Genomic DNA, 22,291 nt, shown 5'->3' with positions numbered 1-22,291 from the left:
TTGAGAGCCTCTGATGGGGGGGAGGGGGGGGAGGAGGAGAGAGAGCTTGTCAAAGGCTTTTTGGAAATCCAGATATGTCAACTGGATCACCCCAATTCACATGCTTATTAATATATAAAAACCTCTAGTAGGTTGGTGAGGCACCATTTCCCTCTGATAAATTCATGTCAAGTCAGGTTCATCCACATGCTGAACTACTATTACTATTATTATTAATTTCAAAGAGTTTTCCAGAATCAGAAGTTAGGCTCACTGGCTTGCATTCTTCATAGAGCTTTTTTTTTTTTTTTTTTTTTTTTAAAGTATGGGAGTCATATCGGCAACTCTCCAGTCCTCTGGTACCAAGGCTGTTTTTAGTGACACTTTGCATACTATGGTTTTGAGTTCAGCAATTGCCAATTTGAATTCCTTCAGGACCCTAGGGTGAATGCGATGCTACTGTTTAGTTTATCAATTTCCTCTACAACATCATCTACTGAAATCTGAATTTGGATCAGCTCCACTGACTTGTCCCTAGAGAGGAGTGGATCTGGTGATGGAATTTCCCTAACATTTTCCACAGGGATGACAGATGCAAAGGTTACCTTTAGCTTTTCAGCAAAGGCCCTGTCATCCTTCAGCAAACCTTTTACATACATCCAAAGGCCCAACTGACTCGCTGGCAGGTTTTCAACTTCTAATCCATACAGACTGTTTGCAGACATTTAAAAACAAACAAAAAACAAACCTGCACTTTACTGGAAGCAGCTACGCATTACTTCAACCTACCTCCACAGCATCTGTATAGATCAGGTGCTTCAGCAGGGTTTTTTGGAGCTTTTATCTAAAGCCGAGTCAAACAGTTATTAGATAAGAGCGCCAATAAAGCAGAACTAAAGTGCTGGATCTCTTATAAACACTGGCTGAGCCAGGTGCAACTGGGCTACACTGGGCTCAGTGCAGAAGCGTGCAGAGTTTAAAGTAAAGCACCGGGATCTTTTGTTTTTATAATCTCTACAAGCAGCCTTAAAAGACATATTTATTCTTACACTTTGTGTTTCTAACAAGTTTCTCTCAAATTCTCTTATACCTTGTCTTATTAGCTTTACATTTGCTTTGCCAGTATTTATTCTTTTAATCCTTCATTACGATTTGACTTGCACTTCTTGAAAGAAGACTTTTTCCTGCTTATTGCCTCTGCAACTCTGTTGTTAAACCATGCTGACTTTCTTTTGGTCCACTTTCCTTTTTTTTTGGTTTTCTCGATTCATTGTATGCATTTGCTTTGTGTCTCCAATATACTGCTCTTAAGCAGTTCCCACGCTGCCTGTACATTCCTCAACTCTTTAGGGGCCCCTTTTAACTTCCACCTAAGTAGCTTCCTGATTTTGGTGTAGTCTCCCATTTTAAAGTTAAGAAAATCTACCACAGCAGCCTTTGCCTCCCCTCCTAAATGGATGTCAAACCCAATTGCACTGTGGTCACTAATGCCTAGTAAAACTAACTCAGCAACACTTACCCTTTGAATCACTTAAAACTAGGTCAGCAGCAGGACTAATCGTTGTAGATGTAGACTACCATAATACCAAAATCCATACTAAGTACCAAAGTACTGGATACATCCCGAGTACTGGATACAAATCAGTACCCAGGTTACCAGGTACCACAAAATGCTGTGGTGGTATCCAGTAACCCAACAAAGAAGCAATCTCCATGGTCTCCCGAGACCGAGGGCTTACAATGACCGGATACATCACATATGAAAAGTCAAATATAAATATAAAACTACAGAAAGGGACGCTTCTTAGACCCTCTCTACGCATGCAGATGAAGGCACAATAGGATCTAACTCATAATCCACACACGCATGGCAGGAGGCACAATTATAGGATTGTGCATTAGATCCCATCGAGCCTTATTGCCAGTCCAGGGAAGATCAATTCCAGGCTCCCCTGCATCAGTAAGAAGCAGACTCCTATGGCTAGGAGTCCCATACACCCCAGTTGAAGGGCTCCCAGCCATGGGGGCACCCCGCACATCCCTGAGGGTGGAGGATTACTGCAGGGGTAATCCTCCCACAACCCAAGGGTATGGGAAACCCTTAAGGCCACAGGATTGCCACAATCCTCTGGTCCCAGGGGTTCCCTGGGACCCTCAGGATGGGGTTCCAGCAGCTATGATCCCTAGGGCTTGGTTGTGTGAAACCCCCTGACCCTGGGGATCATGGCTGCCACAATCCCTAGGACTTGAGAGTTTCCCACTGGGCATGGTGCACCCCTGCACCTGAGAACCCCGTCAGTTGACAGGGCTCCTAGCCGCATGGTAGACCCTGCTACGCGTCCAAAACAAAGCTCAGTAGCAACCAGATATAAAGCTAGTACACATTTTTAAAGTCTAACTTTATATCCGGTTGGAATTTTTTTTGTTTGTATGATAGCTACTTTGTACGTGTAGCTGGTCTCCAGGTAACCGCACAATTAACTAGTTAATTGTGCAATACCTGTAATATGTAGAGAGGGCCTCATAGCCAGAGATTTTTCCAGTTTGTATACATGACCATTAGTCTATACTCCAACTTTTACCTACCTCTGTACAATCACTGAGAAGAGGCACCGTGGTGTCTGTAGGGTTAATATTAATGGTCTTTAACTCAATGAGGTTATTTAAAGAACTTCCACCTAAAGAATAAAAGAGTGACAGAAATTTTAAAAAGGACACTTATTAACCAGATACTGTTTTAAAATATATCACCATATTATCTGGACACTCCATCAAAAAAAAAAAAGTGTTTGATCTATGTGTGTGCGTGCATATGTATATATATATTATTTTATTTATTTATTTTTATTCTTATTAGCACAGTAAATTCATGTACCTGAAACAACCACCAAAGAGGGCATGTAGCTGCTATCTGCAGGGTCCACTACCATCTTCAGTCGGTGGACGAGAACATCTGGGAAAATCTCCAAGCGAATCCAATGCTAAAGGACAGATGGTCACATGCAATAAAATGTTTATTTTGTTGTCAGATGATCTGTCAATTTAAGCTCTTAACAGCTTTGTTACTAGTTCTTTAGAAACCATAGACATTACAGATAAGAGGGGGGAAATTAAGATTAATACAACTTAAAATTTAGCATATTTATACTGAAATATATTTAGATAATTCAATTAATTTTATTTGTAACATGGACATGATAGACAAGTATACACAAGTTTCAAAATGAATTTTCATCCTTTCAAAGGGGAAATAAAAGAGGTACCATAGCAAGATAGTCAAAAGCATGAATCAAAAACTTACCTTCCCTTGTGAGCCAGAAGATTGCCAACACTGCTCACTACCATCAATCAGACGTGAGGCCTGATTCACAGATGATGACACATTCAAATTCTTAACTATTCGTGACCAGTCATCCAATAGCATTCCACGCTGACTGCTATGACGTCTTTTCAACTGTTTTCCAGAACGCCCACAAAATACTGGAGACTGGCCTATTTAGTTTAAAACACTATTGTGAGCTATTCCGTTGCAGCAAATGTTCAAATTATAAAGGCTTCACGTACATACTTTCAAAATGGGGGGGGGAAGAAATGTTGCCAGAATACAACTAGAAACAAGGCGGGGCTTTACACAATGTTACACCCATTAGAAAAGGCACTACTTCAAATGCAAAAAACCCAAAGGAACTGAAAAGCACGGTTTTGGCTTTACACCAGTTTGCACATGCTCATGTCTCTTTTTACAGTAGTCAGATTTTTTTCCCCACTCCCAGTCTTCTGGTGTTTATGAAAAACTTGCACAAAGGCACCTCACCTATAGATCAGGTCAGTCATTACAGTCGTAGCTACTGCAGTTGAAATATATTAAATGTCACATCCAATACTGAAAAGGTAAAAACTTCCCACAAGGATGTGATTTTTAAACTGACATCTTAAAAAGACTAATGGGAGACTCCTGATTAAACATAACACTTTGGAAAGTTATTCTTTTTGAAGGAAGACAAAAATCTAATTTGATATACGCTTATAACTTTCTCTCAGCTAGCACGTTAAGATCTGACCTGAGCACCTGCAGCATTTTGGAAGTTGGCAGAAGAAGAAAACAGCAAAATAAGATGAAAACGTAAAGAGTGGGGAAACAACTCATTGCCAGTCTTAGTAATAACAACAGGAACAAAAAGGAACACGGAAATTCCATGTGCTCCTATTTCTGCCTTTCAAAAATTTCTGATAAACTTCCTGGGAAGGGGTGTCCCTGCTTGTCACATTTCTGATCAATCTCCCAATATCCAGGGGAATGAAATACCTCGAGTGACTGCTAGGCAATCCTGTTAAAGAGCAAACAAGATGAACAGGCATGCTACTCTTATACAGGAGGCAACAAAAATACAGAAATTCTGGGTGCATTATCTTCACCTGCTGACATGAAAGGATTCATATGCATCTACACTGGTATACAGCCAGAGAAAATTAGAGTGAGAATAAAATGATACGATTTAAGTTACTTCTGATATAGCATGGAGTTACTTGGCACTATTTTATAAATAATTTAACACGTGAAATATGTTCAACATAAAAGTTTTACTTAGATCTTATCAAATACTATCATGTCAAGCTTGGCAGACTTAAACGGCGCAATGCGATTTGATCTCAGAACGCTACAATCACACCTCTTGCTGTGCTGGACAAGCAATTTTAGGGATTACACATCAGATCCCAATCATGCTTTTTCAACTTGCCTGCCTATGTGGAGCTCAGGATTGCAAGGGTTCCAACTGCACCATCAAGTTGGAAGCCTCAGGCTTGGCAGCACAACCTTCAGGGCTGTCATGCTTATGTCTTTGCCCTTACCAAGAAGAGGGAGCCAACCAATTCCCCCTACCCAGAATTTGGATTTCCCCATCTGATTGTCAGTATGGGAATGAGGATGGAACATGCCATATGTTCAATAGATGGAACAACTTTATGGCTAGCTTGCCATTTTATGGCACCATAAATTAACTGAACATGTGACATGTAGATGGCACAATTAACACATTAAGCATGACATAAAAGTTACATCTGTCAGGGACACAAATAACCTTCAGGAAGTATATATCGTGATCCAGCAGAGCACTAAAATCAGGCTATAAACTCCTAAAGTTTACCAAACAAGTTATTGCCTGCTAAGCTGGTTCTGATGCTAAAGCTCTTAATCTAATAATAATGTCTAAATATATAATTTAGAGAAAGTACTGCGCTATAATGTAATGTAAAAGAATTAAAGTTTTGAAAAGCATACCTGGTTCATTTATTCTGCCAAAAGTATGCCGAGTGTTATGTTTCCTGGTTTTAAAACAGGTTTCACAAAAATCAAAGTCATCACAATTTCTGCATTTGAACCTAGGCCCATTGATAGGAAACATCTGACAGCCATCACACCTGATTTAAAACACAAAGACAGTCTGGTTGATTACAAGATACATTTGTAAATCTGTTTGTTAACGGATTCTCAGGACAATCCATTCAAATAGCATTAATGAATGAAATTTCCCTCTTCTCCCTTTTCACCTTAAGGAAGAAAATATACAATTCTCTGCTATACTGACCCAACGTATTTCATTAGCCATAATAATAAGGCTACATGCAAAGTGTTTCACAGAATATCTAGAAAAATTATAGTTATAACTTACGTGACTCCAGGATGAATGCTGGGGACCAATTCCATTTCAGACAATAAGCCTGTCCAATGAGACTGCTGAGGAAAGTCTACAATAACATCTTTTCCATTGGCACTAAAAGCTGTAACAAAATATGCAGGAAAAGAACACTATCTTGTAATTAACTCAAAAAATGAATTTGGAGTTGCCTATTGTCAGCTACCCAAATTTATCTTTACTTTTAGAAATTAGCCTAGTCACAGAAATTATAATCATGTGATGTTTTGCTCATTTTCTACTTAGTTACTTACTGCAATGAGTTATCTTAGTTCCTTCACAACCGATTTTTCAAGGTATTTGGGTTAACTTATTTTTCATAATAGTCACACAAAAACTTGAACAACACTGAAATTTTATGAGCTTCTCAAAGAGCATCAGGAAAGAAAAGCAGTATCATTCATAATTTACCACTTTCGAGAAGTTCATTCTTTCTGTTAAGCATTTTTACCACGGCTGCATATACATATTCAAGTGACCTGGAAGAATTCTCCCAGGTTTGTTCTCCTGGTAGAAAAATGTAGAGAGAGATGCCTGAACAGACATTCAAATTCTGAGCCTCTGAAGAGCAGAGAGCTTCCAGTGCTGGGGCTGCACAGTCAGGAGATCCTGTGCACACATCTCAGCATGGGTTCCTTCAGTTGGCCCAGTGAAAGATGGCAGCAGGGCACAGCTTCAACAAACATTCAACGAGCTTTAGTACAAGCGCCCCCGCCACCATTTTGAAGTATAGGGATGCTAATACGTGAAATGTGGAGGCTGGCCATTGCGCAGTAATTACCACACTCCAGCAGACTTGATTAATTGCGTCTGCTCCGATGTGCTGTAATTACAGGGCATCAGAGCAGCCCCACAGCACAACTACAGGGACCTGCAGAGTCCAGCCCAATGAACACAATGTCTGGGGATTTTTGCTCATGGAGAAAAATTCTGAACCTTTGTAAACTCATTTTCTCCTAGGAGAGCAGCTACTCTCTCCAGAAGAAACTGAATATCTGTATGTGGACCATATCACCATCCACTCTTCTAGGCAGATATTACAAATGTATTACAGTCCCTATTTTCAACCTTTTCTTAAAAATTGAAAAAGAAACACTTTTGGTGCACCAAGCTATAAAATATAAATGAAGAATCTGGAGGAAATTATACAGATTTCTAAATATCCCCAAGCAGCATCATATACCAGTTCTACTGAGTATGATTTGCTCTGAGCAACTGAATGTATTAACAAAAAGAATATCTGTACCCCAAGCTCGCCATGGGCAACAGATGTATTTCTATTCTTTGATCATGGCAAAATCAGCTACTGCCATCTCCTTATAAAAGATAATATTCATGTGGTTTAAAACTTGATTTTTTCCACAGATGAAGCTACGTTACCTTTCACAACCCCAACACTCCTATGAGTAACTGAGCCCCATTTGTATTTGGGTGTAGTAACTGAGGTTTTCACACGCACTTTGTCACCAATCTTAATATGAGAAGTAGAATTCTGTGGTGGAAATCCTAAAAGCATCAATAAAAGATGCATTAATTTTTCAGAGCTTACAGTCTCCTTAGGCATAGATATTAATCGTTATTACAAAGTGATTAATATTCAGCTCACCTATAAGCTCTACATGGATGTATCTGACCCAGTAAGTGCCACCTTTTTGTTGCCAATCACACTGCACATTGAGGTCATGCAGCCCATCTCGATCCAATTTAATAACTTTACCTACATCTCCTTCACAAACTTCCTCATAAGTCCGGCAGCATCTAACCATCATCCCCACCTGGGTAAAAAAATAGGACCATAAGATTCCATTAGCCTGGAGATAAGCACATGCCAAAACCAAGGTAACTTTTATATGGCTTTCTATACCACACTTACCTGAACATTCTCTCTCACATACACTGCATAATCATCATTACTTAAGAAATCAGCTCGTTTCTTGTAAGTCTGACTTTCTGTCACAACAGCACCACTAGCCTGTAAAAAACAAAGAAAAAGAAAACAAACCATCTCTGTAACAGGGAAAACAGTAAAAGGAAAAAACAACAAGCAAATATAACAAAAAAAACTGCATGTTGAAACAGAAAAACCCTCACTAATTCAACTAACTAAAGGGCTAACATTCACAATATGCTGCACCTAAGACTATCTATGACTTAGTCACCCCAAAACAGCAGCCAACCTGGCAACTGAAAAGCTTTCAGGAATCCTGAAGCAAGCTAAAAGGTGAATATTACAAAAAGTGATGGCTACAAAGAGGGGAAAATAATGAGAAGCCTTCATTGAAGCCACTCTGTCAACTTTATTGCATTATCCACTTTTTCCATTTCCCTGCAAGTTCTTCTTGTGAAGATTCAGAGGGCTATATTGCACTCCAATTTTTTTAACAGTTCACCTAAAGCTGTTGTGGTTAAGTTCAATTTCATGCAATTGGCATATTAAAGGCAAGAGTTCCAAATTAAAGTCGCTTCAGATCACAATTTAATAAATTCTGAATATTCAGCAGTCATGATTCAAGTCTGAGCTTATTTTCTCCTGCTGTATAATGCAATCTTTTCAGATCTTGAGTATGAAATGCCAATAAACCTTAGAGTAGGAATCTGAGAAAACAAGGAATAATGCCACAATTCCTTTTCTAGTTATTTAGCAATAACCACTTAAAAGTAACACCTCCTGAAAACTATATAAAAATATGCAATTCACATTCAGAATTGTCATGCCTGACAGACTGATAAACCATGTTATGGCCTCGACAACTGAAAAACATGTATAAAGAAAAAGAACATAGTAAATTCACCCATGCCTTTTTGCCATATATTCATTGATATTTCAGTCATGCTTTCAGTAGCCAAAATATCATGCTTTCATTTTCCAAAGCATAGCAGGAAAATAAACCAAGGAAGAATTAAACTGCCTGCGTTTATAGTTTATTCAGAGTCCGTCTAGCTTGCAAGACAGCTAACATGATTATTTTGCAGTTTGTTCTAGAGGAGTATACTATGCTATGCTCCAAAATGCCTGTGCACCCTCAAGATATGCTGCCACAAAAGTCCAGAGAAATAATCTATGACAAGCATTTGGCTAGTAATCATGGTTTTCACTACAGTTCTAGAGACAAGAAAGAAAGTGTGGGGTGGGGAAACACACAATGACACTGGATAGATCCTATGCTATATAGACAGATCTCCCAAAACGTAAACCCGTCAATGAACAGATTGGTGGGGACACAGAATTATACCTTTGCCCTACCAAATTTGTAAGAGAGGATTATAAACACACAATGTGGAGTTGATGTAACGTTTAAAAAAAACCCATCACATTTGAATAACTCTAAATACTAACCACAGGACAGGCAGCTTCAGCTTCTTCCACCTCTTCTACTATTTCCTCATCTGAATATTCATCAGACACAGTGTCCGCGTCGGAGAGATCAGTAATCTGAACATCAGGGTGATCCAACAACCAGCCTACCAAGGCTTCCACTCCTAGCATAGAGAATCATAGGCCAAGCAGTTAGTAAAAAGCTTATCTGGTAGTATGTTTAGTTGGTATAAGGAAAGATACTCTAAATGCCATGTTAACCTGCTAACAGCTTCTTTTCCTCCCATGCCATTATTAATGTAACTATATAAATGTACCTGGTAATCCAGAAGCACTTCCAGATGTTCCTGACAAAGACTTCAGTGCAAATTCAATGTTTTTCCTAGGAAATCCCATTTCCATAAGCTGAACAACAATAGGGAGGGGTGGAATGGGGGACTGCTTGCGTTTCTTCACTTTTGCAGGTCGGATATGCTGCACTGTGACTGGTGTGGTGGCTTCACTGGAGCTACAGTCTTCAAAAACTGGAGTTGAAGGATGCGTGGACTCTACGGCTAGATACTGGCATACCGCCAGAGCAGCAGCCTAAAATAAAAATAATTAAAACACTGAAATCTATGTAAAACAACCAATCCTCTTATACTGTATATCAATAAACTGTTTGGTTACATTTACAGAATATTTTAAAAACTAAGAATTTAAACTAAAAAGCTTTAAGAGGAATTTGAGACAGAAATCAATAAAAACTTTTAGCAAGAAAAAACACGGCTTTTACCTCAAGCTCTTGTTTGTCAAATATTGCCTTCACAGGTGATGGCTGTGTGGCAGCCGTGAGAAGCTGCTGTAAGAGGATCATGGGAGGCTGTGGTCCTTCAGGAGACATATCTCCTATATCTGGGGATGCAACTGCTCCATCCTCTTAAAACAAAAAACAAGTTTTTAGAAAATAAAAGTAGAAGAAAAATCAATACCCTGATTCAGCTCACTAGGTCTTTACCATGGATCAAATGTAGAAAGGAGTTATTTCCACCACATTCCCTCTCCAATGTGATAAAGTATTTAAGAGGGTTTAGAGGTCAGTAAAAATTTTCCTGTATACAGAGATCTCAAAAGTTAGTAAAGTTATAACCAAACACAAGTTTTAATGTGCCTGGAGCCAATCCGGTAGAAAGAACTCAGTGTATAATAAACATAAGCAATTAACCTTGAACTAAACTTACGAATCCTATCATCATAAAAGGAAGCACATTCAGCTCTCGTGAAAGAGAAGAAACCAAATAATTATTTTAAATTACTCTCCCTAGAACTGATGCTGAGAGCACACTTTGGATGAAGCTCTCTAAAAAGTATAGAAAGAAAAAAAAATACAGGGAGAATCAGTAGAATCATTGTGACTCCTGAGGTCACCTCGCCTCCAAAAGAGCGCACCTTATTTTGACAGGGTGTCTCTGATGAATTCTATTGGTTTACAAAAATTTCATCTGTATACATTTCCTGGGCTTTCAACTTGATGGGCAACTATAAAAGCAGGTTAAGGACATATTTCATTACAATCAGATTGTGTACTCTCCATACACTTTGACTGGTATGATAAAAATAATTGTACCCTTTAAAAATATGGATGGTAACAATATATTCATGTCTCACTCAAATATTGAATTTAATGTTTATAGAGCCAAAATTTACTGTTAAATAAAGCTGAAATATTAATACCAACATTTTATACCCGTCTTAGAAAAGCATTCATTTGAACAATATGTTGTTTAGCTGGACTAGGAGAAGCAAAAACCAATATATATGCAGATGCAAGATTTGCTCAATAGTTCTGAAACCAATGCCAAAACAGGCCAAAAGATGACCTGCTACTCAAATTATAAAAAGTGAAAAAGAAAATGTTAAACAAAATACAGAAGTCTGGCATCCCATTTTCAGAACAGCTTCAGAACACAGTTTATTTCTGTCTGAAAAAATCATAAAGCCCGAGCTTTTAGAATTACATCATTCTAGTATATATCCTGCTTTTCAACCTTATTTAGGGGGTATTAACTTAAGAGCCACAAAACTAAAAGTTAATACTTGACTTTATCTAGAGAGAAAAAGAAAGAGTAAAACTTGCTTGTAAGGATTCAGCTGCTAAAAAAACCAACAAAAAACACATCAGTTACTGAAGTAAAAACAATATAATTTGAAATAATAAGACCAGTTAACATATGTACATTTCCTGATTTAGTAGGGAATGTAAACCTCTGTAAAATTTTAGTGGTTATACAAAGTAATTCTTATCCACAAGTTTAAGAGTAGCCCAAATAAAAGGTAAAGCAAAGCAGACACGTTTTTTAGCTCCACCTTTAGCTGCAGAATTGCTATATTCTCCACTGATTGTCATTTAACAATTTGTGGTTCCTCTTGAAGTGAAGTGGCAGCTACTTAAGACCACCAACATCAACCTTGAAAACTGAAGAGTGAAAAACAGGAAAGGTACAAATACATGCACAGCATTGGGGTACTATCAGAGCAGTTTATGGGAAATTTGTCAACATCAATAGAATTCAACATATAAAAACCCTGTCAAAATGGGGTGCACTCTTCTGAAGAAGAGATGACCTCAAGTCACAGAACGATTCCACTGACTCCCCCTGTATATTTCTCTCTCTACTTATATTGAAGAGAACTTCATCCAAAGTCTATTAACTGTGCCCTCAGCACCAGTTCTAGGGAGAGTAATCTAAATTGATTTCTTCTCTTACAAGAGAGCTGAATTAACATTCCAAAAAAAGATTTAAAAGGTTTAATAAATTAGGATGATATTGCCATGATGGTCCAGAAAATATGCAAAAGAAGAATGCTTGTGGGTAATATTTTTACTGGAGCAACTACACATTCCTGTACCAATCACAACATCACCTCAGTACTATCTTAACATGAAAATTAACAAAATTTGCCACTTACAATGGAAAATCCACAGCCTGTGTTGTTGGTCCAATAAAAGGTATGATCTACAAGAGTTCTTGCCTTTTTAACAAGTTAAGCAATTCCCAGCATTTTAGGCTCCAAACACTTAGCTTGACTCGCCTAGTTTAGAAAAGCTTAAAGAGTAGTATAAATGTTCTCAGATCCAGTGAAAACTCCCCCAAAATTTCACCATGTCGCTGAGGGGAAGTCAGAGTTTCAGACCACAATGTAGAAGACTCATACACATTAGGGGTGCAAGACATGGAAGTGGGGGGTATCTGCTGAGTGAACCTAACACAACCACACAATTATTTTAAATAAAACAACAACATTAAAAGATGCTTTATGTTATAGGCTAATAATCAGCAACAGTTACAATGAGGCACATGGCTGACTATGCAGCTAACTGAGCTTGCCAGGATAAAAAAAAAAGCTCTACCTGTAGGATTTGATCCACCTTCTTGTACAGCTGGTTGAGACAGGATCTGCCTTAATTTATCTTGATGAGAAAGCAGAGCACGACCTGCTTTCAGTATGTACAGTTTTAACTGCTGACACCTCAGCAGATCCAAGTCCACTTGACCTATCAAAAACAATTAAATTGTCATTAGCTAGACAACAAAGGTATTCAAAATAACAAAGGTAAATGCAATCTGCTAACTGACTCACAAGAATAATTTTTAATACAGTTAGTTATGGCTGGAAAGGTCAGTGGGTAAGGACTAAAATAGAAAGTTTGAAATGTACTAGTATAAAAAACCAGTACAGGGCCTAGTAACTAACTAGGACATTAAAATGAAAACAGTGCTCTCTCAGTTAATATGCCAAATGTGGACCAAGTCTCTCAATTTATAATGCAACAGACCTAGTTGTGGCAACAATAGTTAGGTAGAAACTGCATGAAGTATTTTCAGACAAGGAAAGACTCCAGACAAACTAGATCTATATTCTTCTAACCGAGATATAAACAAGATTCCATTAACAGTGTTTAGGAACCAATACATTTTAACTGCTTCTCAAACTTTCCAACTCCTATGGGCACAACCCAGAAAGGTAATGTGTTTCCATTTTGTATACCACTTCCTACTCAATGCCAACCAGGTAAGAAGTGAGTTGCTAAAAGGACCAGCTTCTTTGTAGAAGGTTTAATGTTATCAGTATTTCAAAAAGAAGAGTTAGTTGATGACAAACAGGAAAAGATACCTGAAAGACCCTGATTGGGAGACTTCATTCTGTGCTTTTCTATCTTACTCCCAGCCAAGTTTACCAGCTGAGCCCAGACAGACAGCATTGGTTCAGTGAAAGGCAAGTTGTTCACATTAAAAGCTACTACTGGAAGCTAAAAAGAGCAAAAGAGATTGATGATTATTACTCACATACTTAGACATGCTTGAAGTATACATGATCCATACTCTTCAGAGAATAAATGGTTTCACTCTCACTGCTCTTAAGCTGGGACAACTGGTGATAACTCCTGTCTCTACAAACCTTCAGGGCATGTCTACACATGCATTAATGCACTGTAATTATGGTGCATTTAGTTTATTACCTTTAGTAATATCAGGTACTAACTAAATGTGCCATATTTGGTACTACTACACAGTAGCACTAGTGCACACTTTTTAAGTTACATTAATGCGCACTAGATGGGTTTTTTCGTGCCATGCTAATGTGTAGTAGAATCAGTCTACTACGTCATTAGCATCTCATGGAGACATGCCCACAGAAAGCAAATGAGCTACTGGGACTGTAGTGGAAAGGCATTTAAGTGTGGCAGGAAGAAGAAAAACAGGCAGAAGACAGAAAAAAGGAGGACTGCTGCTCCTGGAGCAGAGGAAGCAAGACTGGGATACTGACTGTGCCTTCACTATTGAGAAGGAAAAAAAAAAAAAAAAAAAAAAAAAAAAGGTATTTTGCTTTGCGTATCTTGAGATATAAATCGCAGCGAACACAAGGCATTTTGTACATGTCACCAAAGTTAGACTAAAGTTAGCCTATGGAGGAGCCTAGTCTAATTCAATCTGCTTCTTCATGACACTACTAAAAGCCTTGCCTTCATCAAGTTCAAAACGCATATACTTCCTGAAAAGAAGACATAACTTTACAGGGCTGGGGAAACAAAAAACCCCATGTGAACACTGCTGTTGATTTGCACTAAACCCTGCAGCTGTGGGACTGGCATATTATTTGCTCACTGAAAAGCAAATTATTTTTTAGAACACATTAATTGGTCTCACCAACTGATTTCAACTGAAAAGCAAAAAACATTCAACTTCAGTTTCTTGTGAAAGTGTAACCTTTTTAAATGCATCCCATTAGAGTAAGACCAGTAAGGGCCACTTACCGGTTTTAGCTGACTTAGGGGACACACTCTACATGTTCGCATATCATAGAACTGTACAGTGATCTTTCCTTTTGGAGTGATGCGTGTCACTGTGCCCTCTCCAAATTCATCATGAATTACTTGTCCACCTAACCTCAAGCGACTATCTATTCCGCCAATCACAGCCAGTACTGCCATTAGTCCGCCCACCTCGGGGTTCTCAGAATCAGGGAAGTAGTCTTCTAGAACAGCCTAATAAAAAACAGTAATAATTTAACTGTAGAGAGAAAATAAATACTACTTTTCAAAAAAGAAATTATATAAATCAAGTTTAAAGTTACAGTAAGAAAATATTTTACAAAATGGTTTCAAAATTACACTTAAATAGAAAGTTACATTAAATTAGAATATTGACTTTCTTAATTATTTCTATTTTTAAAAAATGAGCTTATTTTAAAACGTGGAAACTACCCCTTCTGACTGTTTTCCTGCAAAGATGTGGGTGATGGAGGTTAGCTGAGAGTTGATGTACTTGTTTATGAGTCCATTCCACTGGCTCAGTGAATGGAGTGTCCTTAGCAGTGCCACTATCTCCTCTGCTAAAGTACTGCTGTGAGTTGCAGTCAGAGATGCTTGAGGCCTGGCTTTCCTCCTCCTCAGAGTAGATTCTGAAAAGAAGCAGTCCAAACTCAGGATTTGTTGATTTTAATTATGACAAAGAAATTAAACCATTAAAGAGAAAAGTATGCTGTACCTCTGAGTAGTGGGATATCTGAAGAACAAGTACTAAGCAGGCTGCCTAAAAAACCAAACAGTTTTTCCACAAGGAATTTCATATCTCTTGACCTTTCATTTTTGTCCCAGGATGGAAGTACTGCTTTTAATAAATGCACAGCAAGGATCTAAAGAAACAACGGAATCAGTGTTATTTCGTTTTAGCTGGTAAGTTACCAGATATTTAAAATAAGGAAATTTGCCATTGGATTTCACCTGTATTGAAGTATTAAGACTAATCACCCCTTGGTACTCTTTACTGTAGTCCTTGTTGTTTCTGACTGCTAACAATTTCATTATCCAAACTTTCTAGTGATTTTCAGGTTTGTCTGCCATGTCAATTCATGTTAGTAATACATTATTACTTACAGCGCTGACAGCATTAAAAAGGCAAATCACGTTGGAACAGCGAGTCTACCCACAGAAAACTTGACGAAAATGGAAGAACAGGGATAGGAAGGGGAAAAGGAGACCTGGATCAGGTTCCAAATGTGGAACCAAAAGCTTACATTTTAGTCTCAGACCTCCAAAACAATCCAAGAAAAAGCAGTCGCCTAAGAACATAAGGTGCAAGAGAGAATGGTATCTGAATGCAAACAGCCAGACTACTGTTTGAAAATGTTTTCCATATAGCCTGTGCATACTGTACAAAGTAAAAGGCTTTCACAAAAGGAATCAACCAATTTCATATTAGCTTGATATTCTATAGAAAGCCAGCTAGAACTACAAAGTATGCATGATCTCACAAGACTCAAATGAAAGAGTAAAGAAGTGTATGCATTTTAAATTGGAAAAAATGTTGCAGATTATTTTTCTGAACTTCTACCCTAGTCTGATGCAAGTAGGCTACATCTCTCTTACAGGATATACCAAAAACAAAATCTTTTCTCTGTGGCACTTCTCTTCCCTCCCCTCCCCAAAATATATAAGTGGGTATAACGTGTACCTTGGGAGAAGAGCTACTTTCCTCTGAAGCATTTGATATTGCCACTGGATAAGGTGGACCATCACCAAGGTAGCATGGCCAATCCTCTTAAAAAGGCCTTGATGGCCTGCTCTGGGTCATGCTGATCACCAGATTTGGGTTTGGGAAGGAATTTCTCTAAGTCAACCTAGAAGAAAACTTGGGGATTTTTTGCCTTTCACATGGAATGAGCCAAGATCATCTGGGCGTGTAATCAATCTCTGCTATTTTAGGAGATTCCAACACTGGTGGTACATGGGGCTCTACTTCTTGACTGTGGCACATAGTTTAGTCTGACTGAAATATTCTAACTAAAGTTTTTTAGCTTTATAACGTGATATCTTGGTGAAACCTAATGAACTACAACATACAAAACATCAGGCTATGTGAATGAATCCTCCCTTCTGGCTTTCCACTCTATGAAGCCTTTACAAAAATCTGTAGCCCCCAGAGACCTTGCAGACAGACCACTTTCCCCTGGGAGAATGTCTGTGTCTTCAAGCACAGAGCAGACTTCTCGGAGCTCTTTTTGTAACTCTTGCAAGTAACCTCCCCATACATATGGTCCTTTGGATATTCTGCAACTCAGTTTAGTTAAAGAACACTGAGCAAGTGCTCCCATTTTTTTTTTACCCAATGGAGAACCGTCAGGAGGAAACGCTTGTTAGTATCCAAAAGCTCTTAAAATTAAATAGGGCTAAAGTGGAAGAGTTGGGATGACACTCGCTTGAGCTGGCTGCAGGCAGAACACCTGATCATTATATCAGCCCCTAATGACCAGTATATACACTAAAAGAAGGGCACGACCTTAATAGTAGGCTTAATGAGTAGCTGGCAAATCAGCCCTCTCTTGACTGGTGAAAATGAACAAATTTTATACAAAAGGCATGCATGTTAACCGGTAGGAAGTTTTTAAATTAAGAAATTAAAAAAAAAAACAAATTAAAAAAAAAGAGAAACCACCTCTAAGTTATGTGGTGTGTTGTAACAAGACAAATGAAACTAAGTTCACTGCATACCAAAATAATCTGGAAACATGCACGTTACCTGTTTCTGTAGTGAAGCAGCAGTGAAAGATTCATGCCCCTCCACAATTTTCATTAGCAACGTTATCCACCGAGATGTGCTAAGGGTGCTGCACATCTGAGGCATGAGGGCTATACTTCGAATAAATCCCAGTGTGCACCAGCTTCTATGCTGTTCTTTATAAACCAATTTATTTGGCAAGGAAGCTGGAAATAAAAACATACATGAACAACCTACTTTTCTGCCAACCATATTACAACATCTGAAAGATCTTAAAGCTCCATTACAAGAACAAATAGCTTAGAGTAACTGTAGCTTCATGACTTAGTCATACTGTGCTTCCCAATCAGAAGTAAATAAAGACCGCCTTTGTTTAGATTCCTTGTAGAAGCCACCTATTTGTGTTTTAACACATCCACAGCAGCAGCACCACCACCAGTCAGGGAAAAGCACATACAAAACATTTTATTGCACTTCTCAAATAGACAAGATGGAAGCTTTGAACAAGGCCTGGGTTGTGTTCCTAAACTAGAGACTAAAAATGAAAGTAATAAAATTATCGTGAAATCATGCAAGTCTCATCACCCCATAACTAAAGTGTTTAAGTCAGACAACTGCATATGCCACATACCTGATTTATCTATTGTCCCACTCTCCACAAGCATGCGCAGTAATCCACACAAAGTTCTGGTTGCATCATTCTGCATGACTTCAGCATGGACTCCAGCAGAAAGACACAGCGTCTGTAACAGGTTCACGGTACTTGCCAGCATCATGGAAGTGGGGTGAAGGTTCCTTTCAACTTGTTCTCCTTCTGAAGCAAAAGTCAATACATTAAAGGATTACTTTAGTAACAAGATAACATGGCTGAAACAACATTCTGAAACAAAAGTGTGAAAGCACGGAAAAAGTATAGTCATCATAAGTGTTCATGCAGAAAAAGGACCCTATATTTCAATCAAGGTATAAAAATGTAAATTATGGTATGTAAGGATGTTTTCAAGTTCTGTATCAGTAGCATTTTTCTAAAAGTAACATTAAAAACATGGACATTCATGGTGCAACTCCAACGGTGCAAAAGACCAGAAATGTGACAAGACGCTGCCTAGAATTAGCTGTAAAACAGTCCCTGCCTTAAAAATAGCAATAATACACATGCAAATGTGCACATCATGGGACCGCAGCATAAAAATAGCAACAGTCAGATATAGGGGTGCACTGATAAAGATTTTTTTGAGACTATACAGATGGCCGATTATCAACAAGCCACATAAGCCGATACCTATTAGATTGCAGTCCGGCAGCTTGGAAAGCAGCATCAGGCTGGTAAGTCGGGGGGGGGGGGGGAGGGCGCGAGAGGCGTGTGAGGGGGGGGGGGGGGGGAAGGGGCATGGGAGGTGCAGATCGAGTCCCCCCTGGTGAGGGATGGGGGCTGGGACAGGCACTATACAGTCAGGGCAGGACATGGTGCAGGACAGAGCTGTGCGCAGCTCGTCCAGAAGGTGGGGAGACAACAGGAAGTTCCCACCGCTGCGTGCACTCCTGGGGGAGGCATGGCACGTACGTGCCCCCTAGATCTGTATGCGGGGTGCGAGTGGGCTGCTGCTGCATGCTCGGGGCCAGGCAGCAAGGCTGGGAGGGGGGCTACAGTCAATTCTGGGGTTATAGTTATCAATCAATCAATCAGAGCAGAATCCACACACAACACAAGAGTGAAGAAACCACACAACACAGATGTAGTCACACACACATACCTTTTGCAGCACAAGAAAGATTAAGATGAAGCGTGCTGGAAAGGCAGGTGCCAGGTCTTCTGGCAGGGGTGGGAGAGGAGCTGGGGGGAGAGCTACAGCTGCAAGTGTCCCGTCTTCCTCCCCACTCCTCCCCCAATCCTCTTCCAGAGCAGCCATGAGGCTTCTGCTGCCAGTGGAAGCAAGGAGGTGGGACGTTCCTGACGTCCCTGCACCTGTACCACCTTCTCCACTCCAGAAATAGGCACCAGCAGCAGAACAACCGTCTCCTCCACTCCAATTTCATCTCCCAGCATGAGCCTCGCACTGCCAGAGGAGGACCTGGAGCTGGAACCAGGGGACCTGAGCACCCTGGCTAAAGCAATTCTGGGGACTGAGGAGGCATCTGAGTTCGTGCTCCACACTCCTCAAAGTTTCCCTAGACTCTCTGGGAAGCAGCACCTCAGAGGAGGTTGAAGAGGTTGTGGAGGCTCAGGCAAGTGGCTCAGCTGAGTCAGCTCCTCCTGCTGTTGTGCCTCAGCCTGCTGAGGAGGGGAATAAGGCAGGATCCCCACCCTCAACCCAGAAGTGGGGGAGTAGTGTAGTGTAGTGTGGGATCATTTTGAGGTGGCAGATGATCCCAAGTATGCTACCTGCCAGCACTGCCAAAGGCACATCAGCCGGGGCAAGGAGGTGAAACACTTTCCCACCGTGGCAATGCTGCTGCATCTCAGGAGGCAGCCCCCCCTTGCCCTTCTTCCTTCTCAGCCTGCCCAAGTGTGCCCAAAGGAAAGTCCCCCACTCACTCCAAAGTCCCTGACCCCCCAAAGCAGAGGCAGGCCACCCTGGAGCAGTGGGGGAAAGCTGCAGACAGAGGGGGGCATATTCCCAAGGTGAGCAAGATCACCCCAGACAACTGGGGAGATGGTTGCTCTGGATAACCAGCCCTTCTCCTTAGTTGAGCCGCCCGTGACTCATGGCACTCATGGTCCTATCCTACCAAGTGCCCGCATGCACCACTTTTAGCAGGACAGTGGTGCCCTCCCTGCATGAGTACTTGAGGGAAGAGCTGCACAAGGCAGGGCCGAGGTAGCCTTGCACTTCACCTCCGATATCTAGAGCAGCAGGAGTGGTGATCACACCTACCTCTCCCTTACAGGGCACTGGTGCCATCAGTTAGGCCGTCGGTGGGCTCTCCTTCAAGCAGAGGTACTGGATGAGTCCCACATGGCAAGGGAGATCACGGCGGCCATGAACCACATGGAACAGGGGTGGCTCATTGGGCAGACCAAGCTCACCCACAGGTTCGTGGTGACCGACAATGGGGCCAATACGGTCAAGGCAGTCTGTGATGCCCCGCTGCGTGACACAGACCGCACCTCATAGTCAGAGATGCCTTGGAGGGGGACAGGGCTGCCAGTGATGGCGCCACCACCACTACTACTGCTACAAGCCAGCTGACTTCAAAATGCAAGAAGGTGGCGGGCTACTTCCACCGCAGTATCAAGGGGGGCAAGATGCTGCAGGAGAAACAGGCAGAGCTCAGCATCCCGCAGCACAAAATCACGCAGGATGTGGAGACTCGGTAGAACTCCACATACCTGATGCTCGAGGGGCTGGTGGAGCAACAGAAGGCCATCCATGAGATGGCCTTGCTTAGGGAGATCAGGATCAGCGGCCCCCTGAACAGAGCTGAGTGGGGTACCATCTCCCAGACCTTGGTGGTCCTCAAGCCCTTCCTCGAGACCACTGAGACCCTTAGCGCTGGCAAAGCCCTCCTCAGCCAAGTGATCCCCCTACTGAGGGAACTGGAGAAGCAAATGGAGAAGTTCCAGGGGATCAATGTTCCTGGCTGGGGCAAGTCGCCGTCACCAGATGTGCAGGCACTGGTGAGGCAGCTGTAAGAGGGTATCAGGAGACGGATGGATCCCTTGCGGTCCAGTACAGTCCACATGCTGGCAGGCATGCGAGACCCGAGAGTGAAGGGGAGCATGTGCACTGGCAGCACCAAAACACTCGATCACTGGATGCAGGTGCTAGTCAACAGAGTCAGGAAGACAGAAAGGCAGAGACGAAGGGATGTGGAAGAGGGGGATCCACTTTCCCATGGCAGCACTCCCAGCACCAGCCACCGCCAAATGCGGGCCAAGGGCATGGCTTCAGTGCTGGAGTCCAAACACACCAGACCCCAGCCTTGGACAGGTAGTGCCAAGGCTTCAATGGCTACCTATCTCGCTGAGGACGTGAAGCCACTGGACTGCGACCCCTTGGCCTACTGGGCAAGCCACAACCAGATGTGGCAGGATCTGGCCATGGTTGCCCAGCAACACCTGTCCTGTCCACCAACCAGTGTTCCAAGCGAGAGAATGTTCAGCATTGCTGCAGATGTTGTGACACCCCACCACACCTGCTTGGATCCTAGTTTGGTGAAGCAGTTGGTGTTCTTGACAGTGTACCTCCCGCTGCTTGGGTTCCCCAAGCTCCACCTGCAGATGGACTGAGTGCCACTCAGCTGGAAAGGGTACGCCACTCACTGCATCACCAGCCAGCAGGGGAAGAACATGTCCCTGCTGAGCTCACTCCCATGACAGGACAAACTTGGATGTATGGGCTGGGGCTATGGGGAAGGAAGAGGCCCCAGGTCCTGGGCATGACCACTAAAACTGCACCCTGGAAGGGTAAGGAGGCCTGGTGGGACTGCTGGCAGCACAGCAGCCCTATAAATGCCAGGACCAATGATCCCCTGGTGAAAGGCAGGTAGGAGGCGCCATAACCTCCAGTTAACGCACACATGTACACAGTCCTGGCTGGGGAAAGCCCAGACATGTCACATCTTTGACAGGCCTGAGGCTTGCTAGTTGCAGTGGAGTTGTGAGGCTCCAAGTGAGCTCAGCTTAGCTGCCTGGGATACCAGCTTCTGTGCTGAAAAACCCTTTGTCAGGCTGAGGAAGCACCTGCAGTTGGTGCGTCTGCTGGGCGTGGATGGAAGAGATAGTAAAGAAGCCAGAGGCTGGCCTGGCACACAATGTAGGCAAGAAAGCCAGTCAGTGAAAATGGAAAAGGAGGCGTCAGAGAGTGAGGGACAGGTTGGGATGAGGTGGAGGAGATGTAGCAGTGCAGGTAAAAGTGCAGAGGTACCTGGGGAGTCAAGATGTCTGGCAGGTTGCAGCATGTCAGAATTCCACTGTCTAATCTATATCAAGTCCATGAGTTTCTGTACCTAGAAGGCTGATGAAGTAAAGTTCATAAGCCCAGCTGTGAAAAGTGGCTTGTAAACTGTTCCCTCTCAGGATCAGGCCTGAGAAACTGGAGGCAGGGTGTTTTTTTTGGTGACGAATGTGCCCCCACAGGTAGCTGGGTACTGCTGTCTTTGACGGATTCTGGTGTGCAGTTTGTGGGGGTACTGGAGATAGTTGGCAGGTTTTGTGTTTTGAGCTGTAGGAAGTTGGCTTCAGTTCTGGTGAAGAAGTTAAGTACTTGTTTGAATTTACAAACCAGTTTTCAGAGCTGGGCCTATGAACTCTACTTCAG

At 41.6% G+C, this 22,291-nt stretch overlaps 1 protein-coding gene across 1 annotated transcript in view; it reads right to left on the bottom strand.

The window, feature by feature from the left end:
- The window catches only part of HERC2 (HECT and RLD domain containing E3 ubiquitin protein ligase 2), a 200,259-nt gene that overhangs the window by 64,491 nt on the left and 113,477 nt on the right, over positions 1-22,291 (bottom strand). The window contains 18 exon segments of the mRNA XM_006017070.3: positions 2,566-2,657; positions 2,855-2,960; positions 3,281-3,471; positions 5,261-5,400; positions 5,652-5,760; positions 7,056-7,181; positions 7,282-7,450; positions 7,549-7,647; positions 9,013-9,155; positions 9,309-9,576; positions 9,767-9,909; positions 12,383-12,526; positions 13,147-13,282; positions 14,288-14,518; positions 14,738-14,934; positions 15,021-15,168; positions 17,052-17,236; positions 17,662-17,844. Coding sequence (XP_006017132.1) covers positions 2,566-2,657; positions 2,855-2,960; positions 3,281-3,471; positions 5,261-5,400; positions 5,652-5,760; positions 7,056-7,181; positions 7,282-7,450; positions 7,549-7,647; positions 9,013-9,155; positions 9,309-9,576; positions 9,767-9,909; positions 12,383-12,526; positions 13,147-13,282; positions 14,288-14,518; positions 14,738-14,934; positions 15,021-15,168; positions 17,052-17,236; positions 17,662-17,844 — 2,810 coding nt within the window.

This window comes from Alligator sinensis, unplaced genomic scaffold, assembly GCF_000455745.1.
Source record: "Alligator sinensis unplaced genomic scaffold, ASM45574v1 scaffold144_2, whole genome shotgun sequence".
Classification (NCBI taxonomy): Eukaryota; Metazoa; Chordata; order Crocodylia; family Alligatoridae; genus Alligator; species Alligator sinensis.
This window is presented reverse-complemented; position numbering and strand designations above follow the sequence as displayed.